Source organism: Platichthys flesus, chromosome 12 (genome assembly GCF_949316205.1).
Source record: "Platichthys flesus chromosome 12, fPlaFle2.1, whole genome shotgun sequence".
In the NCBI taxonomy this organism is placed as follows: Eukaryota; Metazoa; Chordata; class Actinopteri; order Pleuronectiformes; family Pleuronectidae; genus Platichthys; species Platichthys flesus.
Window position 1 is genome coordinate 24474551 of NC_084956.1, and position 18905 is coordinate 24493455.

The 18905-nt window shown below is 38.2% G+C and overlaps 1 protein-coding gene across 1 annotated transcript in view; it reads right to left on the bottom strand.

The window, feature by feature from the left end:
- Positions 1-1325: 1325 nt before the first annotated feature.
- Positions 1326-18905, bottom strand: part of LOC133966237 (heterogeneous nuclear ribonucleoprotein L-like) — a 36598-nt gene continuing 19018 nt past the window's right edge. The window contains exons 8-14 of the mRNA XM_062401054.1: positions 12777-12848; positions 10669-10883; positions 8965-9086; positions 7971-8172; positions 6382-6439; positions 6164-6262; positions 1326-4125 (exon numbers count right to left, since the gene is read on the bottom strand). Coding sequence (XP_062257038.1) covers positions 4070-4125; positions 6164-6262; positions 6382-6439; positions 7971-8172; positions 8965-9086; positions 10669-10883; positions 12777-12848 — 824 coding nt within the window. The 3' untranslated portion in view covers positions 1326-4069. The remainder of the gene's footprint in view (positions 4126-6163; positions 6263-6381; positions 6440-7970; positions 8173-8964; positions 9087-10668; positions 10884-12776; positions 12849-18905) is intronic.

An 18905-nucleotide genomic window follows, 5' to 3' on the forward strand; every position in this document is an offset into this window, starting at 1 on the left:
AACATATTTCCTCAACTAGGTTTTCTTAGGACTTTTAGTTTGTTGTCCTGGACACCTCATAGAAATTATCTATGCTGAAAATAATTATTTTACAAGTAGTACGACTTTTGGCTCCAAAATGAGTTACTTTGCCTGGACTATAAGGGAACATCCTGATGTGGGAATATGCCTCTGGACCAGGACAATTAATGATCATCATCATGGAATTCATGATTTTGTGTGTAGGTCAAAAATCCTCCTGAGTTTACACTGATTGTACTGACTCAAAGAGTCCACCAGATAGAGCTGTTTAACATGGGGAGATTTGATCAAAGTTAAGAATTCTGAGTTGCTCAAATGCTACAACTACTCATCTGCAGACCTGAGAGGAATTTAAGATACTTAAGAATATTCATTTTAGTCATGAATGCATAAAATAAGCGATTGTCTGTCTTTGAACTTTTTTGCATGGATAACAAGATAGGTTATGATGGAGGCTGTGACAAGAGAGACCTTCCACTTTCCAGCATACCAAAATTGACTCCCCTGGTATTTATCATTTTTTTTGTCATTTGTATCAAAGAATTTGCATCAGAGAGCTGTAACACAGTCACTTGATTATATATTAGCCCCAGTGTCTATGCGTCATTTCAAATTTGACTCTGATTTGTTTGTTATATTTTCCTTTTCATGTGTATAATTTCTGTCATTTGAAGCAATACTAATCGTGATATGAATAATTATTGTCCCTGACATTAATTTGGCTTCTTCTTTGAAATTAAGAAAGTAAAAGGGACCATATACAAAAATCTGGCTTCATTGATAAGAACAGCTGCGTGTCATCTTTGAAACAATAGAAATATATGTGGTTGCTTTCTGATAATATTTCCTAAAAGAAGCATATAGAAAGTGAACAGTATTGGCCCCAGTAATCTACAGGAACTTCATGAATTACTTTTGTGAGCATGGAAAAGTCATCGTTAACATAAACACATTATCTGATAAGTGATACATTAACCAACCTAATGCTGTTTTGCTAGTGCTGAGTTGCCTACTTGTTGGGTCTCTGCAACAGAATGTCATGACCTATGGTGTCAAACACAGCACCAAGATTCAGTCGTTGGTAACGTTTAACAGAGATGTTACCCTAAATTCTGACTGAAAGTCTTCAAACAAACATTCCTTGGTATATAAGTTGAATGATTTTGTTGTTGTGTTATGGGTGAACATTGTCATTCTAATTTCTGTGCTTTGCTGCATATCAAATTTGCCTCAGCAGGACAATAAAGTGCCTGCCTAACTGAACTGAAGCATCATTTATGACGTGAGACATTTTCTACTGTTGACAAGTTTTTTTTTTAATGAACAAGAACATCCTTTTTTTTGTAAATACAGCATGAATTGAAGTTACATGGAAAAAAATCAAATTTAATCTGTGATCTCGTAGCCACAGACTTGGATTTATTCACTTACATGTAAGTTACAACAACATTCTTAGATGAATGGCACAATATAGTTATATTTTTCTACATGTTTTGTCTTTGATTACACAAAATTGACAACATTAAACCTTTATAGCCTAAAATAATTAGATAGCCCATTCATCTAACTACCTTTAAGGCCTAAAAAACGAATAAATAAATAAATAAAACCTCATTAGAAATACAATAAGATTCATGTATTTAAGACAAACAGAGGATATATACTGTTTTTTTGTCCATTAAATTAAACCGTTTCACAACATCAAAAAGGGCATTTATTTAGGGGCAGACTTTGTGGTATTCATCATTCATGTAAAATTTTTTAACACAAGATTAGGAGCATACCTTCATGAAATAAAAGAAAGGCTTGGTGCAGTGAAATCTGCAAGTCGAAGAGTTACTGGGTGCAACAATATGCTTTTTGTACTCATCTTCACCAAATAACTGGTCTCATAGAATCTAAGTGTGTACATCCAATCCAAGCATCATCCAATAAATCACTCAGGACATGGACAGGGAAAATGGGAGTGTGGGCACAGGGAGGTAAACAGGTCCTCAAGCGTCCGAAAGCTGCTTTGTATCATTTTGTATCATTTAACTGACCTCTATGACTTTCAAACTACAAATCACAACAAGTCAGTTCATACAGATGCTCTTAACCAGGGACCAGTCTGTAATCCATCTATGCTGATCTTGGATTGCCCATTTACTCACACATTTCCTTCAAAGTAAAATAAAAAAAAAATTGTATAATTTCAAAGTTTGGCCGCCTTATTCCACCTTGACAGACCGGCCAACACTGCATTTCTCAATATTTTCAGGTGAATTTACATTTATTATTCAAACCTGACTTTTGTTTAGTGGTGCCATACCCTCAAAGATGGTAATTGTTGGGTAAGTCGATTATGTCCCATTGGATTATTCTGAATTACTTGTCAGTCCCTGTTTGATCTTTCAAGGGGAAATGCATTACAATAAGGAAGGAAGCGCTCTTTGAGCCAGACCTGGTAGCAGAGCTCGCCAGCGAGCAAGAGTACGGGCACAGCCCCCAAAAATAGATAAATAATAACATTCTACAGGCAATTAAGATATGCCATTCAAACTAACCTGCAACTGTGTGATTAAACTTGGGCAGGCACAAGCATTACATGCATACTTCACACAGATTCATAATTTTGACTAGTTCCATCTTCTTATTGTATTAACTGCGTCTTGACATCATTCCCTTCCTTTGCTGTCGATAAAATATAGTGTCTCTGCTGTCAAAGAAGAAAGCTGTAATTTCATTACACATAATTAGAAAGACTGAACTATTCTTACAGCCTCCCCAGAAGTGGTGCTAAAAATATGATTTGTCATGGAAGTGAGACCAGATTAAATATGATAAGTATTAGAAACCAACTTGTTCATCCCTTTGGAAACATGAGTTTGATTAAGAAACTGATGTATCATCTGGTATCCTAAATGAATGTTAATATGTTGGGCTGAGGATGACAACACTAATGTCAAAAATAAGGGATTGTCCAAAATGCAAAGAGGACAACGTCTGAGCAGACCATTTTTTCTTTATTTCAGTGCAACTCACAGGTGACACAGCATTAACAGCACTGCAGGTCCTGAGTGTTGTTATGCTGTTAACTAGACAGGACTTAAATAATAATGCAGGTCATTTACATTTCTGAAGTTAGAAGCCTTTGCTGAATCTGATGTGCCATGTTTGTATGAACAAATGCAAGAGAAATTTAAGATAAGAATATGAGAATGTTCTTGCATTAGGCAAAATGGGCTCAGAGGTTTTTGATGGAGGTAACCATGTGGAAACATTGATATTCATGTGAAATTGAATGCCTTTAGTTTACCATATACCTTGTCACACATTATACTGCTGACTGACCTTATGCTGGTGGTATGGGAAAAGTCAGTTAAGAGGGTCACTTCCTTTGAGGACCACAAACATCTACAGCAAACTCAACAACTGGCCAGATATCTGAACTAACTGAATCTAAATTGACTGAACTAAACAGTGACGCGACATCTACTAAACCTTATATGAGAACTTGTGTTAAAATTATATTCATATTCACTACATATACTCAATGACAATTCAAGGCAACACTCGTTTTTATCGGTTTTAAACATTAAAAATGATTTGACTCACCATCTGCCATGAGCAAAGATTATGATTTTAGATCCTTATGTGTGACTAACAATGTACAGTAGATTCCTTAGTCAACCTCTGTTCGTCTAGGTCCACACTTTAAGACACTTTTTTTACCATGCAGTGAAGACTTCAGGGACTAATATATGAGCAGTGTCCTCCAGATGTCCCACATGACAATTTGAAGACATTATTATGCGTTGCTAGTCTGTCAGCTTGAGAGTTATGGCTGAATGGTGGGATGATACAATAAGTGATGTTCCATTTAGAGATGGTGAGAGTCTTCACTTCATCATCTTGTTCTCCATCTCTCTCCCCATTATCTTCTTTTGTGAATTTTATCACTCATTATCGCTCATCCACTCTTCTATGTGTCTGTCCCATGGTGCCTTCCTCAGGTCAGAGGTCAGAAATCTACTCTCAGCATACTCTTCTTGTGCTCTTCAGCTTTTTATAGATGTGACGAGGTGGAGAAACACAGTTTCAGGGTGTATGGGTTGGACCCATCTGAAACCACACACAAACATATGGATAAAGATTTTGCTATAACCCATACATGCATTCTAGACAACATTCAAGAAAAGTGGATCTTAATACCAGGTCTGAACAGGGTCTTTTAATCTAGCAACAGTCTATGAGTTTCACAGATTAAACTGATCAGATTTGATATGTGACATTTTGCCTTTACAATTACAGTAGACATATTATTAAAACAAACATAGCATTTGCTAAGGCAGGCTACCCAGTCAAACTCAGACACAACCCGTACATTAGCTGACAGTAGCAGACCTCTTTGCCATCCCACATCAGCTGATAGCTCAGCTGATCCCCTTTTAGGCATTACAATTGCAAAGCTACTTCAAATGGTTGTAAATGGTTTGTATTTATATAGGACTTTTGTAGTCTGGATGACCACTCAAAGCGCTTTACAGTTTTCCATTAACACATTCAAAAACACATTCATACAGTACATCTATTAGCAGCATCTCGCCCAAGGACATTTTGGCATACAGATGGGGAAGACTGGGATCGAACTGCCGACCTTTTGGTTGGAGGACGACCGCTCTCTACCGGTTGGAGGACGACCGCTCTACCCCTCAGCCACCTCACAAACCACATCTATAACAGTACCTCCTTTTCATACTGAATCTGAGCTCATCAGTGTCATGTGTTGCCTGCTCTGGTCAGCTCCAGGGTCTTTTAGCTGCTACTCTCCCTGCCTCACTCTCCCAGTCTCATGGAAGGGTAGTGTTTTTCCCTTGTGTATGTGGAAGGGCCCAAGAGCAGACTAACTAACAAACTTACTAATTACAATTATTGAAATTGCATTAATTGTGATGAAAGAGGTCCTGACTGAAATAAGATATACAACATGGCCGCCAGGGACAAAAACAGGTAGCAACCAACTCCAAGAGTCCATCACAAAATGAACTGATATTTTACACTGGTTAACTAAGTGCAGAGCCCATATAAGTTTTAGTATTTTGCACAGAGTTTCAAATACAGTGATATATGTGTGGCCGCAACTATTTCATATTTTTATTTTCTATATTTAACACATTTAAATTGTTCTATCTTGCTTCATTGTGGATTTTGTGGAGTTATGCGCATCGCAATGAAACCAACTAAAGTCAAATCAGTGAGGGTCTTTTTGATTAACTAAATCCCTCCTCCACTATGAGCACAGCCTGTGGTATTCAGACAGAGCTCTGTTGGTGTTCCTGAATCCTACATCAGGACTAAGGGTGATGAACTTTTGATGTTAGGGCCCCTCAGCTCTGGAACTCCCTTCTCGACAATCTGAGGCGTGGAGAATCTGTGAGATCTTTAAAATCACTTTTCAAAACATCTTTTTTACAAAAGCCTTTAATTCCTTTTAGTATCTTATTGCAAGCATCTTTTAGTTGCTTTTTATTTTCTAGCATTTTTCTTCCTTGTTGTTTTTTTGTCGCTTTTTATTGTATTCTATGAGTCCTTTGTATTTGAGTAGTTTGATTTTATTGAGTTCAATCGTTTTTATTCTGTTTTAAACTTGTACATAAATTTGTAACTTGTTTTAGGGTGGCTGTGGCTGAGGGGTAGAGTGTTCGTCCTCCAACCTGAAGGTCGGCAGTTCGATCCCCAGTCTGACCCATCTGCATGCCGAAGTGTCCTTGGTCAAGATGCTGAACCCTGAATGGCCACCCAGAGAATAACAAAGTGCTGCGAATAGATGCACTGTATGAATGTGTGTGTGAATTAGTGATTGTAGAACTGTACTGTAAAGCGCTTTGAGTGGTCATCAAGACTAGAAAAGCGTATAAATACCAAACCACTTACCATTTTAAAAAAGTGGTATACAATTTTTTTTTTGTGCATTATTAGGCAATTGAGCGGGATATGTAACGTTTTGTCCAAAGTAATTGTTTTATATATTATACATATATATATATTATTATTATTGCATTATTAGTTAATAATTACTTTACAGCAAATAGATATTAGTTCCAGAATTTGACAAAATTTACATTTATTATTCAAGTGCTACTAGGGTAGATATGCTTACTGGGTATCCTGATCTGGTAATGGTTGAGAACAGTAAGAACCTCCACAGCATCTGTCTTATTTTCAAATTCCAACAAGCCAGATATGGTCTTGGAAGAAGCTAAAAGAAAGATACAGAATGTGAGTTAAGAAAATATTTATCCAGCAGTACACATTGAGATGTAAGAGAATAATATGTCACATGTTGAAATAAATTAAATTGATTAAAGTTTTACTCACGTTTGGCATCAAACATCTTGAATTTGACAAAGACAGGCACATCATGCTCCATACACAGCTGCCAAAAATACACAACAGCTAATGTGTCAAAAGCTGTTTGAAATTATAATCACCAATAAGTGTGATATGGGGCATCACTCATGACGGTTGCAAAAGTACAAAACTGGTCTGAAAGATGCATATGCCCCTTTCCACATAAAATTTGGGATCAAAAAAAAAAAAAATTATGGGAGAATGTGCACATCTGTGAGTGGAAATTGGCGAAACAGACGTGAGGTGGTGATTTGCGGATGGATTTGTCATGAACTTTGTCACAAAATAAACCAGCAGTGTTATTTGTGCTTTCATAAGCAGCTTCAATTGTAAAAGATATAAGTATGCTTCGAGCAAATTACACTTAGGTTACCATAAAATAGCATTATAGAGTTGCAGAAAAATGAATAGTGTAAATAGAATAAATGATTAGTGGTTTTTAATAATATCCGGCTGTGCATGTATCACAAACTACAACTTAGATTATAGGTGTAAAAATGCTGCAATGAACATGTTTGTGCTGTCAAATTTGTATTTAAAATTATGTCCGAGGGTGAAGGTAAGGATACCACTGATGGCTGATATAAATTTTGCAAGGTGTGAAGTTATCAATACCGCAGTGACTCTCATGCACAATACAGTGTATGATGGATGCACTGGCACTGATTGAGGTTTATGTGATTGGAAAGATTAGAAAGGAATGAGTGTTGAGGGACAACTTTTGGGAACAATATAATTATGTTAAATTCTATAGGTTGGGGATAACACAGCAATCAGTTTAAAAATGTTTGCAGTGTTGGACACACAGTATTACTTGGTGTATTTTCTTGTATTAGTGATACCACTGCCTATGGCCATTGAACTACATGTCTTAGATCATCTTACAAGCACCTCAATTTCAGTGACCAAAATGTCGTGCCTCTTCTCACTTGTTGCCACGATTCACCATAAAAAACATTGATCAAGAGGGTTATTCAACATGAGGTGCTTTGCATTGATCCTTTACTTTTGAATGTGGGTGTATAGAAGGCAGGATAAGAAGCTGATCCACATACGCACATTTCCACATAGACTGTGATTTATAAATGAGGCCCCTGGTCTCAATCTGTCAACAGCAAGCAGTTGAATTGAAAGAAATGTACACACTGCTCCTCCCTGCATCAATATCATTCTGACATCAGTTCGCCTCTCTTTGGTTTGATGATGAAACAGCTAGAACAAGTAGTGTTGGGATAACTAACATCAAAGTATAGCTCTAAAATGTGTTATAATATGTGTTGCATATATGTTTACATACTTGCTATTTATAAAGGATTGTTCAATATTTGTTGTTCACATAATATCACAAACATCATGGATCAACCCTGGATTGGCAAATAACTATACAACACATTTCTACTGTGCAATGGACATTGCTAAGTCTACAACTTCGGCAAAATCAGATCACTTGTGTCAAAGAGACAGAGGGACAGGGACAGGCTACTGGAGAGGAGTACTTAAAGGGTATTTTGAAAAATGTAATAACACAGGAGATTTATCAGATAGAAGAACCTTACCCTCAGTAAATGGTCCTGTGATATGCATGGAGGCACATTGTAATAGTGCAGCACAGCAGATGGAGGCTGGATGATGTTTTTAGATGCCTGTCCAGCGCTGCTGAAGCGATTGTTCCTGGTCATGGCAAAGTCCTTATAGCTGCTGCAGCCATCCTCTAACTCAAAGACCTGACTGGGGATCACTGCATGCTGTTTTGACACACTGCACACAACATCAGATTTGTTTGTAACCTACAGTGTATAAATGGATGACTGAATGTATGTATGAGCACAAATATTGTTAACATATCAAAATCATTCTGTGCAAGTACCTTTGCCTTGTCCATTGTTAGAACTGGTGGGCCAGTTGTTAACATTGGACCAAACCCAATTATTCTTCCAAGGAGGCTTTCAGTTTTTCATATAATCAGCCTTAAACAGATTGGTTAGGGATCCTCCAAGATTAAATAATGATGATAATCTTGTTTAAGCCAGACTGCTTTGTCCCTTTAGGGCTCTGTGACAGTAGATAGATTTGTCAGCTGGCCAGACAGATGCTCTATTTCTATACTATGGTAGGCAAAGTAAGGGATATGCTGTCTCGGAACAGAGGCTCTCAAATGAGGTTGTCTCTTAAATTTTGGTTGGTATTGGTCATCCAGATATTACCTACCATGAGAGTTACGGATGTAACTAAGATTCTATAAATTCTGGAATCTTGTCAAGAAAATTCTGTAAGAGACAATTACTGCGTGACAGATTCCTTTTATCAGGTTGCTTGCTTCACCCAGGTAGCGCGTGAATTTGTTGGTATCATATCTTAACCAAATGCGCATGTGCAAAATGGGTATCCAGGTATTGCCTACCACCGAAAAGTGACACATTTAAATCTTTAATTTAGCAATATACATTTGACTAACGTTTGAATGTAGAGCCTTTATAACAGCAGCACACCTTGTTAGAGATATGAGTAAAATAATATATATGTACGTGTATGTATTGATGTACTTCTCACCAGACGTTGAGTCTCTTGCCAAACACCTTGATACTGTTGAGGTGTGTGATGGCTCTGTCAACTGCATACTCATCTCCCATCTCAACCAATGCTGTACCAGGAACACTCTTCATAAACTTTACCTGCATCCACATATATGCACACACACACACATAGTTAACAGCTGTCAAAGATGATAGATTTGCATGTTTTTGCAAGTCTGTCTCTAAACAATAGACATATGAGAACATTAACAGGTATGTGCTTACATTCCAAAGCAATTCCAAAGTTTTTACTTCTGCAAAGGAGGCTATGTTTTTACCTGAGTCCATTAGTTTATTGGTTGTTTGGTTTGGTTGTACGCAAGATTACTCAAAAGACAAATGAATTGATTACTACAAGATTTGGTAAGAGGTACAGGACATGATCCAAGAAAACTCATTCAATTTAGTTGTGGATCCGGATTGGATCTGGGTCTCAAATTTCCATTTATTGTCAAAGAATAATTCATGGGGACTGATATTTGTGAGTGTGTGAAATTTGGTGCAGATCCAAATAAAAATCAGGTTTCTAGTGAATCTAAATATAATTTCATAAGGGCACTGGTGGGCCGTGGCGTAGGGCTTCACTCTAATGCGTGCCATTCCAGTTTAAATTATTTTTCCCTGATGAAATTAGGTTATTTTTACAATACAACTAACTGTACAGAAGATCTGTATTAAGGATGTTTGAGTTAACCCAGTGGTGTGCCGTGAGGGCAAGCAAGACAAGCTGTACTTGACCTGTTAAATCTAAAAATAGACATTTAATAAGAAATGATATCTTTCCTTACATCTGATCCCATCTCAGCACTGTCTCTTAAAGGATCTGATGTTGCCTGTTTGCATTAATTTAGAATTGCGGTGGCAGCAGAATATAATGTCAGGAAGTTAGTGTGTATAACCATGACAACAGGTGTCACATTTTGCATGGCTCCTTACATTTTGTTTGCTATGTTTTATCATTCATTACGTGTTTTCCTGTTTAATTTGGTAACTTATGTCTTGTCTCTCATTTCAGATCCCATGTCCTATCAAGTTTCCCTCGTGTGTGATCACCTGCCCGCTCTAATGTGTTTAGTTTGAATGTCCCCCATTTGCAATTCAGGCAAGTCTTCCCTGCCCTTGTGGGGAGTTAGTTTATATGCTTCCCTCAGTTGTTGCCAGAAAGTTGTATCCTCTTGTGTCTTCCAGCTATTTTTCCTTGTGTTTGTGTAGGGAACCTGTCTTTTTATTACCTGTTTAGCGATAGTTTTACCTCTTGGATACCTTCGCCTGTGTTTGGACTTGTATTGGACTCATGTAAAGGCCTTGTTATTCAAATAAAGGACTTTGCCTTTTGATCTTTCTTCGTCTGAGTTTGTCATTCAGTCCTGTTTTGTGGAGCCAGCTTTAACATCTGGATGTGTAATTTGCTCATTTACACAAACCACTGCAATTTTGAGCCAAGAGGATGACAGACTAATTTTGCACCATCACACACGGGTCTGCATCACTTCTGTGAGAAGCCACTGTCAGTAACATTGCACTCAGATGCACTGGTTCACACACGACCTGTGTAGGCAGATACAGGTGTTTCGTGGAAAGCAGCTGAATTGACATTAGCTAGACAGGAGAGTGAATAATATATACTTTATAGACATGAAGCAGAAAAATTCAAATATCAAATTAAATGATGAATAAATACCTTCTCAATGTTGCCATAAAGGCAGAAGAGGTTGAAGATGCTGGTGCAGTTCATTTTGGATGGATGTAGGCCGCTCACCATGGCAACAGAGCTAGGGGCGTGGCCAGAGTATGAGGAGGATGACTGGGGCAGAGGGTAGGACACCATGTCTGGAACATCCACTGTCAGCTTATACCTGCTGTTAGCAGGCAGAGGTAGCAGGGGGCAGGGTGGACCTAAGAAGGCCGAGACAGTAGGATTCTCAGTACTGTTCAATAAAGTTTAGTAAAATGTAAGTACTTACAACAAGGGCCTTTACCGTGAAGCGATCTCAACATAACACGGCTATCTTTCCGTAATCTGGCTTGATTTCACCTAATAGTGAGGTTAACATTCACACAACGCTGGTTATCAACTTGTTAAGTCAACACAGGCTTTCCTCATCTAGGTATGAGCGTGTGCACATTAAAGGGACGTTTTTTTGGGCATATGTTGAATCACCAACATTGACCAATTTGACTGATAGGAGAGCAGCATATTTTACAAACGAGGAACAAACGGTTGCATTGTGAAACTACACATCCAGACTAAAATAAACACAATTACAGCTGCTAAATGGAGCAAGGACAGCTGGTAAAAATTCTCTGGTTATGTGAATTTGTAAGTTACGTATCCCCTGACATTTGGGAAAAAATATATTACGTGACCACGACATAATAACGAAAATAAATAGCTCTGCGTCACAAGATATGAATCTGCTCATTACCAACAAGACTTGTGGAACTGAACTAAAGTAGCCTCTAAGATGAGCGATGAAACATTTCACTGAATCACATGATGAAGCCTCCATAATGGGCTTCAGTTTGACACACGCTGTCTGCATTGACTCCGAGGACAAACTGGAAACGTTTGTAATTACTAGCCAATATACCAATATAGAGCCATTTTCGTGCGGCATGTGACTGCACATTGTAAACTTGGTGACAGGACATGCCCATGACTCTGGAAACAAGGAGCGATTGAGGTGTACTGTGTGTGATAGCAGTGGAGATTGACTCAAAGTAGGCAAAAGGATTTCTCTGAAGGCACATGTCCTCCTTAGATAGCAGTGGAGATTGACTTAACCAACCAGACATTGTTTTATACTTCCATTATTCTTCCCTTTAAGGAGAGTGCAAAAACAGTGTAGTGTCATTTTGGTGAGGGCAGACTTCGCAAGTCTCAGAGAGAGAGACCTACTAAAAGGGAAGGAGAAAAGTATTAAACTATGTTCTGTTATCCTGATGATAACACACCCAGTATATCAACATAAATAAATACCACAAGCAAAGGAACACAGGCGTGGCCGACACTATGCTATGGTTGGCTCCAGCAGTTGACAATGAGGATCTATATCTTTAATAGAAATACTCATCAAAGTAGGCAAAAAGATTTCTCTGAAGGCACATGTCCTCCTTAGATAGCAGTGGAGATTGACTTAACCAACCAGACATTGTTTTATACTTCCATTATTCTTCCCTTTAAGGAGAGTGCAAAAACAGTGTAGTGTCATTTTGGTGAGGGCAGACTTTGCGAGTCTCAGAGAGAGAGACCTACTTAAAGGGAAGGAGAAAAGTATTAAACTATGTTCTGTTATCCTGATGATAACACACCAAGTACATCAACATAAATACCACAAGCAAAGGAACAAAGGCGTGGCAGACACTATGCTATGGTTGGCTCCAGCAGTTGACAATGAGGATCTATATCTTTAATAGAAATACTCATCAAAGTAGGCAAAAGGATTTCTCTGAAGGCACATGTCCTCCTTAGAGACCCTCTAACAAACTTCGCACAAGCTCCAAAGGATTCTTTTTTTTCTTCTTTTTTTTCACCACAGGATCCTCTAAGAATTGTGATGTCATGTTTCAAAGGAATTGATTGGTCAGGGACCAGTACTTTTAAAATAGATTGATCTATTATCTGTAACAAAACCTGCTCCAGAGCAGGTTAGCTGTTTACTAAAGGTTAGTTTCAGCTTTGTGGTATGGACATATGGTAGTTGCACTGTGTGACAATGTTGATTCCGTTATACCACTTTAATTCCAAGTGTGTGTCTGTGTGTGTGTGTGTGTGTGTCTTAGTCTTACCAAAGCCATTCTCACTGTAGGACGATGGGTGTTCTCCTAAAATTGCCTGCCTCTGTCTGCCCTTTCCACGCTCTGAAACAACACACACAGACACACAGAAACACAGGCACACACACACACACACACACACACAATCACAGATTGTTTAATCATTTCACATGTCACATTTGTTTTCTCTTTGTCTTGACTGACTCTGTTGAATTGTTTACAACCTGACTACTTATGTGTATTCAGCAACTGGACTTATCTTTAGGGGTTAGTTATGATCTGCAACTACAACCAGCCTACCTAGCTGTTCACAAGCCAGCTTCAGCTACCACAGGACCTATTACTCTCCAGTGAGCTTCCACTGTGGATAGCAGTGCATCCAGAGCCTTCAGGCCTGTTTGCACATTTGCCATCAGCAGGGATGGGCAGTATTTATGATATAGGGATTCTAAATACTGTATGTATTTGAAATACAAAATAGTATTTTGTAATTTGTATTTGATTAGTTTGATGAAAATTGATTCATATTTTGCATCAAAATACTAGAATGTTTTTTTCCCCCTGTAGTTTAAAACTACTGAAAAATACTTTCTGCAAAACGTATACATGATGACGTGTGCAGCCTCGGATTAGTGTCTACTCAGTTATTTGCCAAGGCTGGTTGACGTCATAACATTGAGGGTCAGAAAATTGATGATCCAGCACGAAGCGAGACCCAAGAAGAAGAATCACAAGATTAGAAATTTGTTTCCAGCTTTCCATCAATTGCTGCCACAATTCTTAAGAGTTTACATTTTTTGGTGTTTGTTTAAGTATCCTAGGCAAATCAAATTTACGGAATGTTCCAGCTAACTCTTTAACCCAAGTTACAGTGACAGCCCACACAATACGACACTTTCGGCCTATGTTAAGGTTTCTTTGGTTGTGCATTTGAAAAAACCTTGAATCGTTTCAGAGGTGTTTATAATCAGTCAGTCACTTTATAATGTCACAAGATAATTTACCTTGCAAACGGGTTTTGTGCCTTATTGTCATTAACAACATTGTGCTGCAATGCCATTAAACAACAGGTTGTTATCTCAGCCTGGCGATTGTTCTAACTCACAACCTCTCTAAGTCTGTTGACTGGTTGCATCATTGGCAAGCCATTAATCTGACATGCAGAAAAGATTCAGTGTTTCTGCTGATGGGATTGATCAAATAGGCTGATATATACACTGCTCAAAAAATTAAGGGAACACTTAATCTTCACAATATTACACCAATTCAGTTAAATTTGCCTTGCAACACCCCTTGCTTTAGTGCAAATTAAAGTGACAACAGGTGCAATGACCGGTATCTGCTCCTTTGTGCGAGGAGAAACAAGAGGAGCACTGCAACAGTCCTACAAAATGACCTCCTGCAGGCTGCTGGTTTGCATCTTTCTGACCAAACTGTCAGAAACAGACTCCATGAGGTTGGCATGAGGGCCCAACATCCTCTAGTGGGACCTGTGCCCACAACGCAGCACCATGCAGCTCGATTGACATTCGCAAGAGCACACCAGAATTAGCAGGTCCACCACTGGTAGCCAACCCTGAACACTGATGAGAGCAGGCTCACACTCAGCAATTGTGACAGACATGAAAGGTTGGTGAACTTTATGCTGCCTGAGTGTGTAGGCAGTTACTGGATGACGAAGGCATTGATGCCATTGACTGGCCCTTATGTTCCCCTGAACTAACTTAAATTGAGCACCTATGGGACGTTATGTATCGGTGCATCCAACACTGCCAAGTACCGCCACAACTGATCTGTTGTTCTCAACAATTTATACATTATATTTAATCAGATTAGATTTTCAATTTGAGTAATTCGGATAGCATGACTTTTATTTAAGTGTTCCGTTATGTTTTTGAGCAGTTGATTGCAAACCATATATATATTTATATACATATATTTTTGGTTTGCAATAGTGTTCAGGCTCCCTTGGAAAAGTTTTTTTTTGTATTTTTTAAATACACAAATACAGTAGTTTATTTTGATACACTTACGATAAGGGTATTTGATATGTTATTTTAAAATATATTTGGATTTATCTTTCCCCTTCCCTGGCCATCAGTCGGTCAGACTGAAAATCTGAAAGAACCTTAGGAGGACTTTCAGAAGAACTTTCCTGGCCATTTCCCCGAGCGAAAACAAGGACATCATCGCTTCTGTTGCCACTAGGAGGCTCAGCTGACACACCCAGTTGTCAGTCCTTAAGACACCCAGTTGCCCATCCAACCAATTCAAAAGCCAGTCCACACCTCAGTTCCAGGGTCCCAGCTATGACCACATACCTCAACCTCAGAATTCAAAGCTACTCAGTACACTAGAGCCTGAGCTGATCCTCATTTCCAGTCAGCAGTCGATCATTTCTGTTCCTTGTTTCCAGTCAGCTGCCTGGCTGACATTGGTTCCTCTTTTCAGTTTGGACGACTCCTGCTTTTTGTCCAACTTGTTTTCTGAACAGCTCCAACCATCTGCATCGTCTCCTGCTCCTTTTATGACTCGTCACTTTGACAATAGATGAAAAAGGTAGTCTAAACATGCTTCTCCCAAGCCCCAAACTCCAGCTCCTTCAGGGATCCTAAGACCACCTGGCTAAATGGTAAATTGACTGCATTCATAGTGCTTTTTCCATCCAAAGCTCTGTACACTGGCTTACCAAGGGTACTTTGACTGGAGGAGCCAAGAATGTAACCACTGACTTTGAAACCAACCTCAGTCACAGCCTCCTCCAATAGAATAATCCCTATGGTTTTTCTGAATGAGTCCTGGTACCCTGGTTGGACATAAAAACATGGAAAACCTTAAGAGAAGGCCTCTTAATTATATTCCCAAACCACTTGAAATAAGTCTCATGCATATGTCTGAGCTCCTCACCCTGTCTCTAGTAGAGAAACCAGCCCCACCACAAATTAAACAGATTTCCTGTGCTTGCTTCCACAATGTTAAATAGTAATAGTCTTTATTTATGTAGCACTTTCTGTTCTTGAAGACCACTCAAATCACTTTACAGTACAGTTTGCCATTCACCCATTCACACAAACATCAATACAGTGCATCTATGGGCAGCTCTTTTTTTTCTATGAGGGGCAATTCGGGGATCAGCATCTTGCCCCAGGACACTTTGGCATGCAAATCAGGAAGACTGGGATCAAACTGTCGACCTTCTGGTAAGAGGACGACCGCTGTTCCCCTAATCCACAGCCTCCTGTGAAAACAATGGCATTCGCTGGTCACTACCTAAAGCCCACAATCAAAAGTAAAGGTTAGAATGTAAATCAAGCGGTCAAAGTACAGCTTTGTCTTCAGATGACCTCTCTCTTCTGTTGTGACAACCATATCACTGCTGAAGCTGTTTGTTGACACCCTGCTACTCAGCAACTGAGATCCTCTCTAGTCATACAAAGTATCACCAACATGGAGGTCTTAGAAGTCGTGGCATTTCCCACTTGTCAGCAAGCCGCCCCAGTATGAGATAATAAAGTCAGAAGAATCACATAATCTGGAAAATAATGATGCGTTTCAAAAGCCATCATGGACTTTCTACAGCGCCTGCTGCATCTCAGGAGTCTGTTCGTGAAATTGAACATGAAACAGTCTTGGTAGAATCCTGTGGGCACTGCAAATGCATTTCTCAAGTAAAATCTGCTTGAATGCATTTACCCTCATCCGTTAAAAAAATTATCCAAGTTTGAGGGACTAAGAATTGGCTGTGATGAATGGTCTGAAAGATTTTCATTATCTAAACAATTCTCTGTATTGTCTGTGGTTTATTGGGGTCGTTTAGTTATGCATTTTGAAAGACATTCTTTTGAATATTTTAACAATAATTGACATTGTTAGTTTTAGTATCTCACATTAGTGTTAACTCAAGACAAAGATGGGACTTTTATGTAATTTGTCATTTCGGTCACAGTGCTGCAAACTATCATTCAAAGATTAGAAGGCAGAAGGCACAAGCTTGTTCTCCAGGAGTGTGTGGTAAGAAAATCATTGCTATAATCCACACGTGTGGACAATGCTTCTACACAGAGCTAAAATTTCACGTTTTATCGTTGTGATGAAGGTGGGCAAATAAGAAATAAACAGCTTTAAGGTAGTTTTATTCAGAGGGAGGCAGTTATAATGATACAGAGGTCACTTAAACAAAGATATGAAAGAGACAGTACCTGTGAGGCATCAAGCTTTCCCTTTTTTCTCCCACAGCACGAAAGAACATCAACCTGCATTACATTGTTATCATAATGATACAAATATTACCATCATCACTGTGTTTGTCAAACACACACATTGTCTCATCCTCAAAACAGTGAATGCATTAAATACAGAAGTAAATACTCAAACTATATATTACATTGGAGGCCCATTGAAATGACACTGACTCTTTTCTCTGATAATCTGCTAAGTCACATATGCCACTGAGCTCAGCTACTGATTGTATCAGCCACCAAGACACGATTCTTTATGTGATGTGGCTATTTGATCTTTACACTAAAGAAAATGTCCAAAACACTTGCCCTTTATTTAGGTTGATTAATATGAATAGTCAATTTTAGTATTTTTGTGACATGTTCAGTCTCTAATTTACAGCAAGTAGTTTAATTTAAAACACAAGTATTGTCAGATTTGTAATTAGATGTCTATGTTATAGATTACTGCTGTGCATGCTTGAGTTTTAAACTGGGATTTTGTTGATTCTATGGTTCTCATTCATGCTTCATTACCCTACGTGCAGCAGATAATTGTTTTCACCCATGTATGGGTGTGTGTGCATGTGTGTATGTGAGCACAACAACTTGCATGGAAAGATTTTCACCTTAGTTTTTTTTACCTAAACTTGTAGTTTTCAGAACCAACCCACGCAGATTTAAGTGGCATCACTTGAAGACATGTATCAGACTTCAGACTTATCAGACACAGCTCCCTTTACAGAGATTTAAGGCTTTACTCTACTGTTTTCACATATACAGTAGCACTTCCCAACACTTGGAAACATGCTTTTTGGAAACCTGGTAGAGTCCCTCCTTAAAAGCCAATAAAGTTTCATCCTGGTGTTGTGGTGATTTGTCCCAGTCTATGTCCTTGCAATGAGCCCCCATTCAACACAAACAACATTGTATTATGGATTTATTTAGTGAATATTTCATAACTAACAGAGTTTAGGACCAATCCTCAGTGCCACTTGGGGAAAGGTAATCTCACTTTGTGAATTTAATTTAATAAGAATAAACAGACCTTAACATTAATCTTAGCACAAAAATACCATTTTGAATAGTTCCCTGTACACAGCGCCATGTATAGATGACATAGAATGTCACTACTGAAATTAAAGTAGAAATGTTTTTTGGCTTTGTTTTTTATGAAGTCACTAATTCAATCTTTTGTATTAAAAATCATCCAATCAACATTATCAGGACTGGTTTATAAAAGTCACATCCATGCACACCTCTAAATATACAGGGACTGCAAACAGGTGATTCAGATCAGTGGGCTTCAAGATAAACAGTTTTTCACCATATTGCAGTATTTACATAGGGTATAGGTGTTCACTGAACATTTTAACACTTGCACTACACTGTTACTTTTTTTTACTACTGTATTTTCCTGCCTATGGTATATTCATATTTCTATATATTTATCTTGCTTAAAGTTATTATATCATACAATACCTGTTAATACTGTACTCCTTCAGATATATTACTTACTGCTCATAGTTCTTATATCATACAATACCTGTTAATACTGTAGTATTCTCTTTATTACTGCTTATAGTTCTTATATCATACAATACCTGTTAATACTGTACTATTCCATATATATATTTGCTACTGTACATATCTTATTTATTTACATTCCATTTTATATACGCACAATACTCTGCACTTTAACTCCTCTTTTTGCACTTCTGGTTAGACGCTAATCTGCATTTCGTTGTATAAGTACCTGTACTGTGCAATGACAATAAAGTGGAATCTAATCTAATCTAAAAAAAAAAGAGAAAGATATGGTAATTTAAATGATCAGTAACATTACATTCAATTAAACCATATCAATTTACCATAGTTGATCTTTAACGATCTGCTAACCGATATCTTAAAGGATCATTTTAAT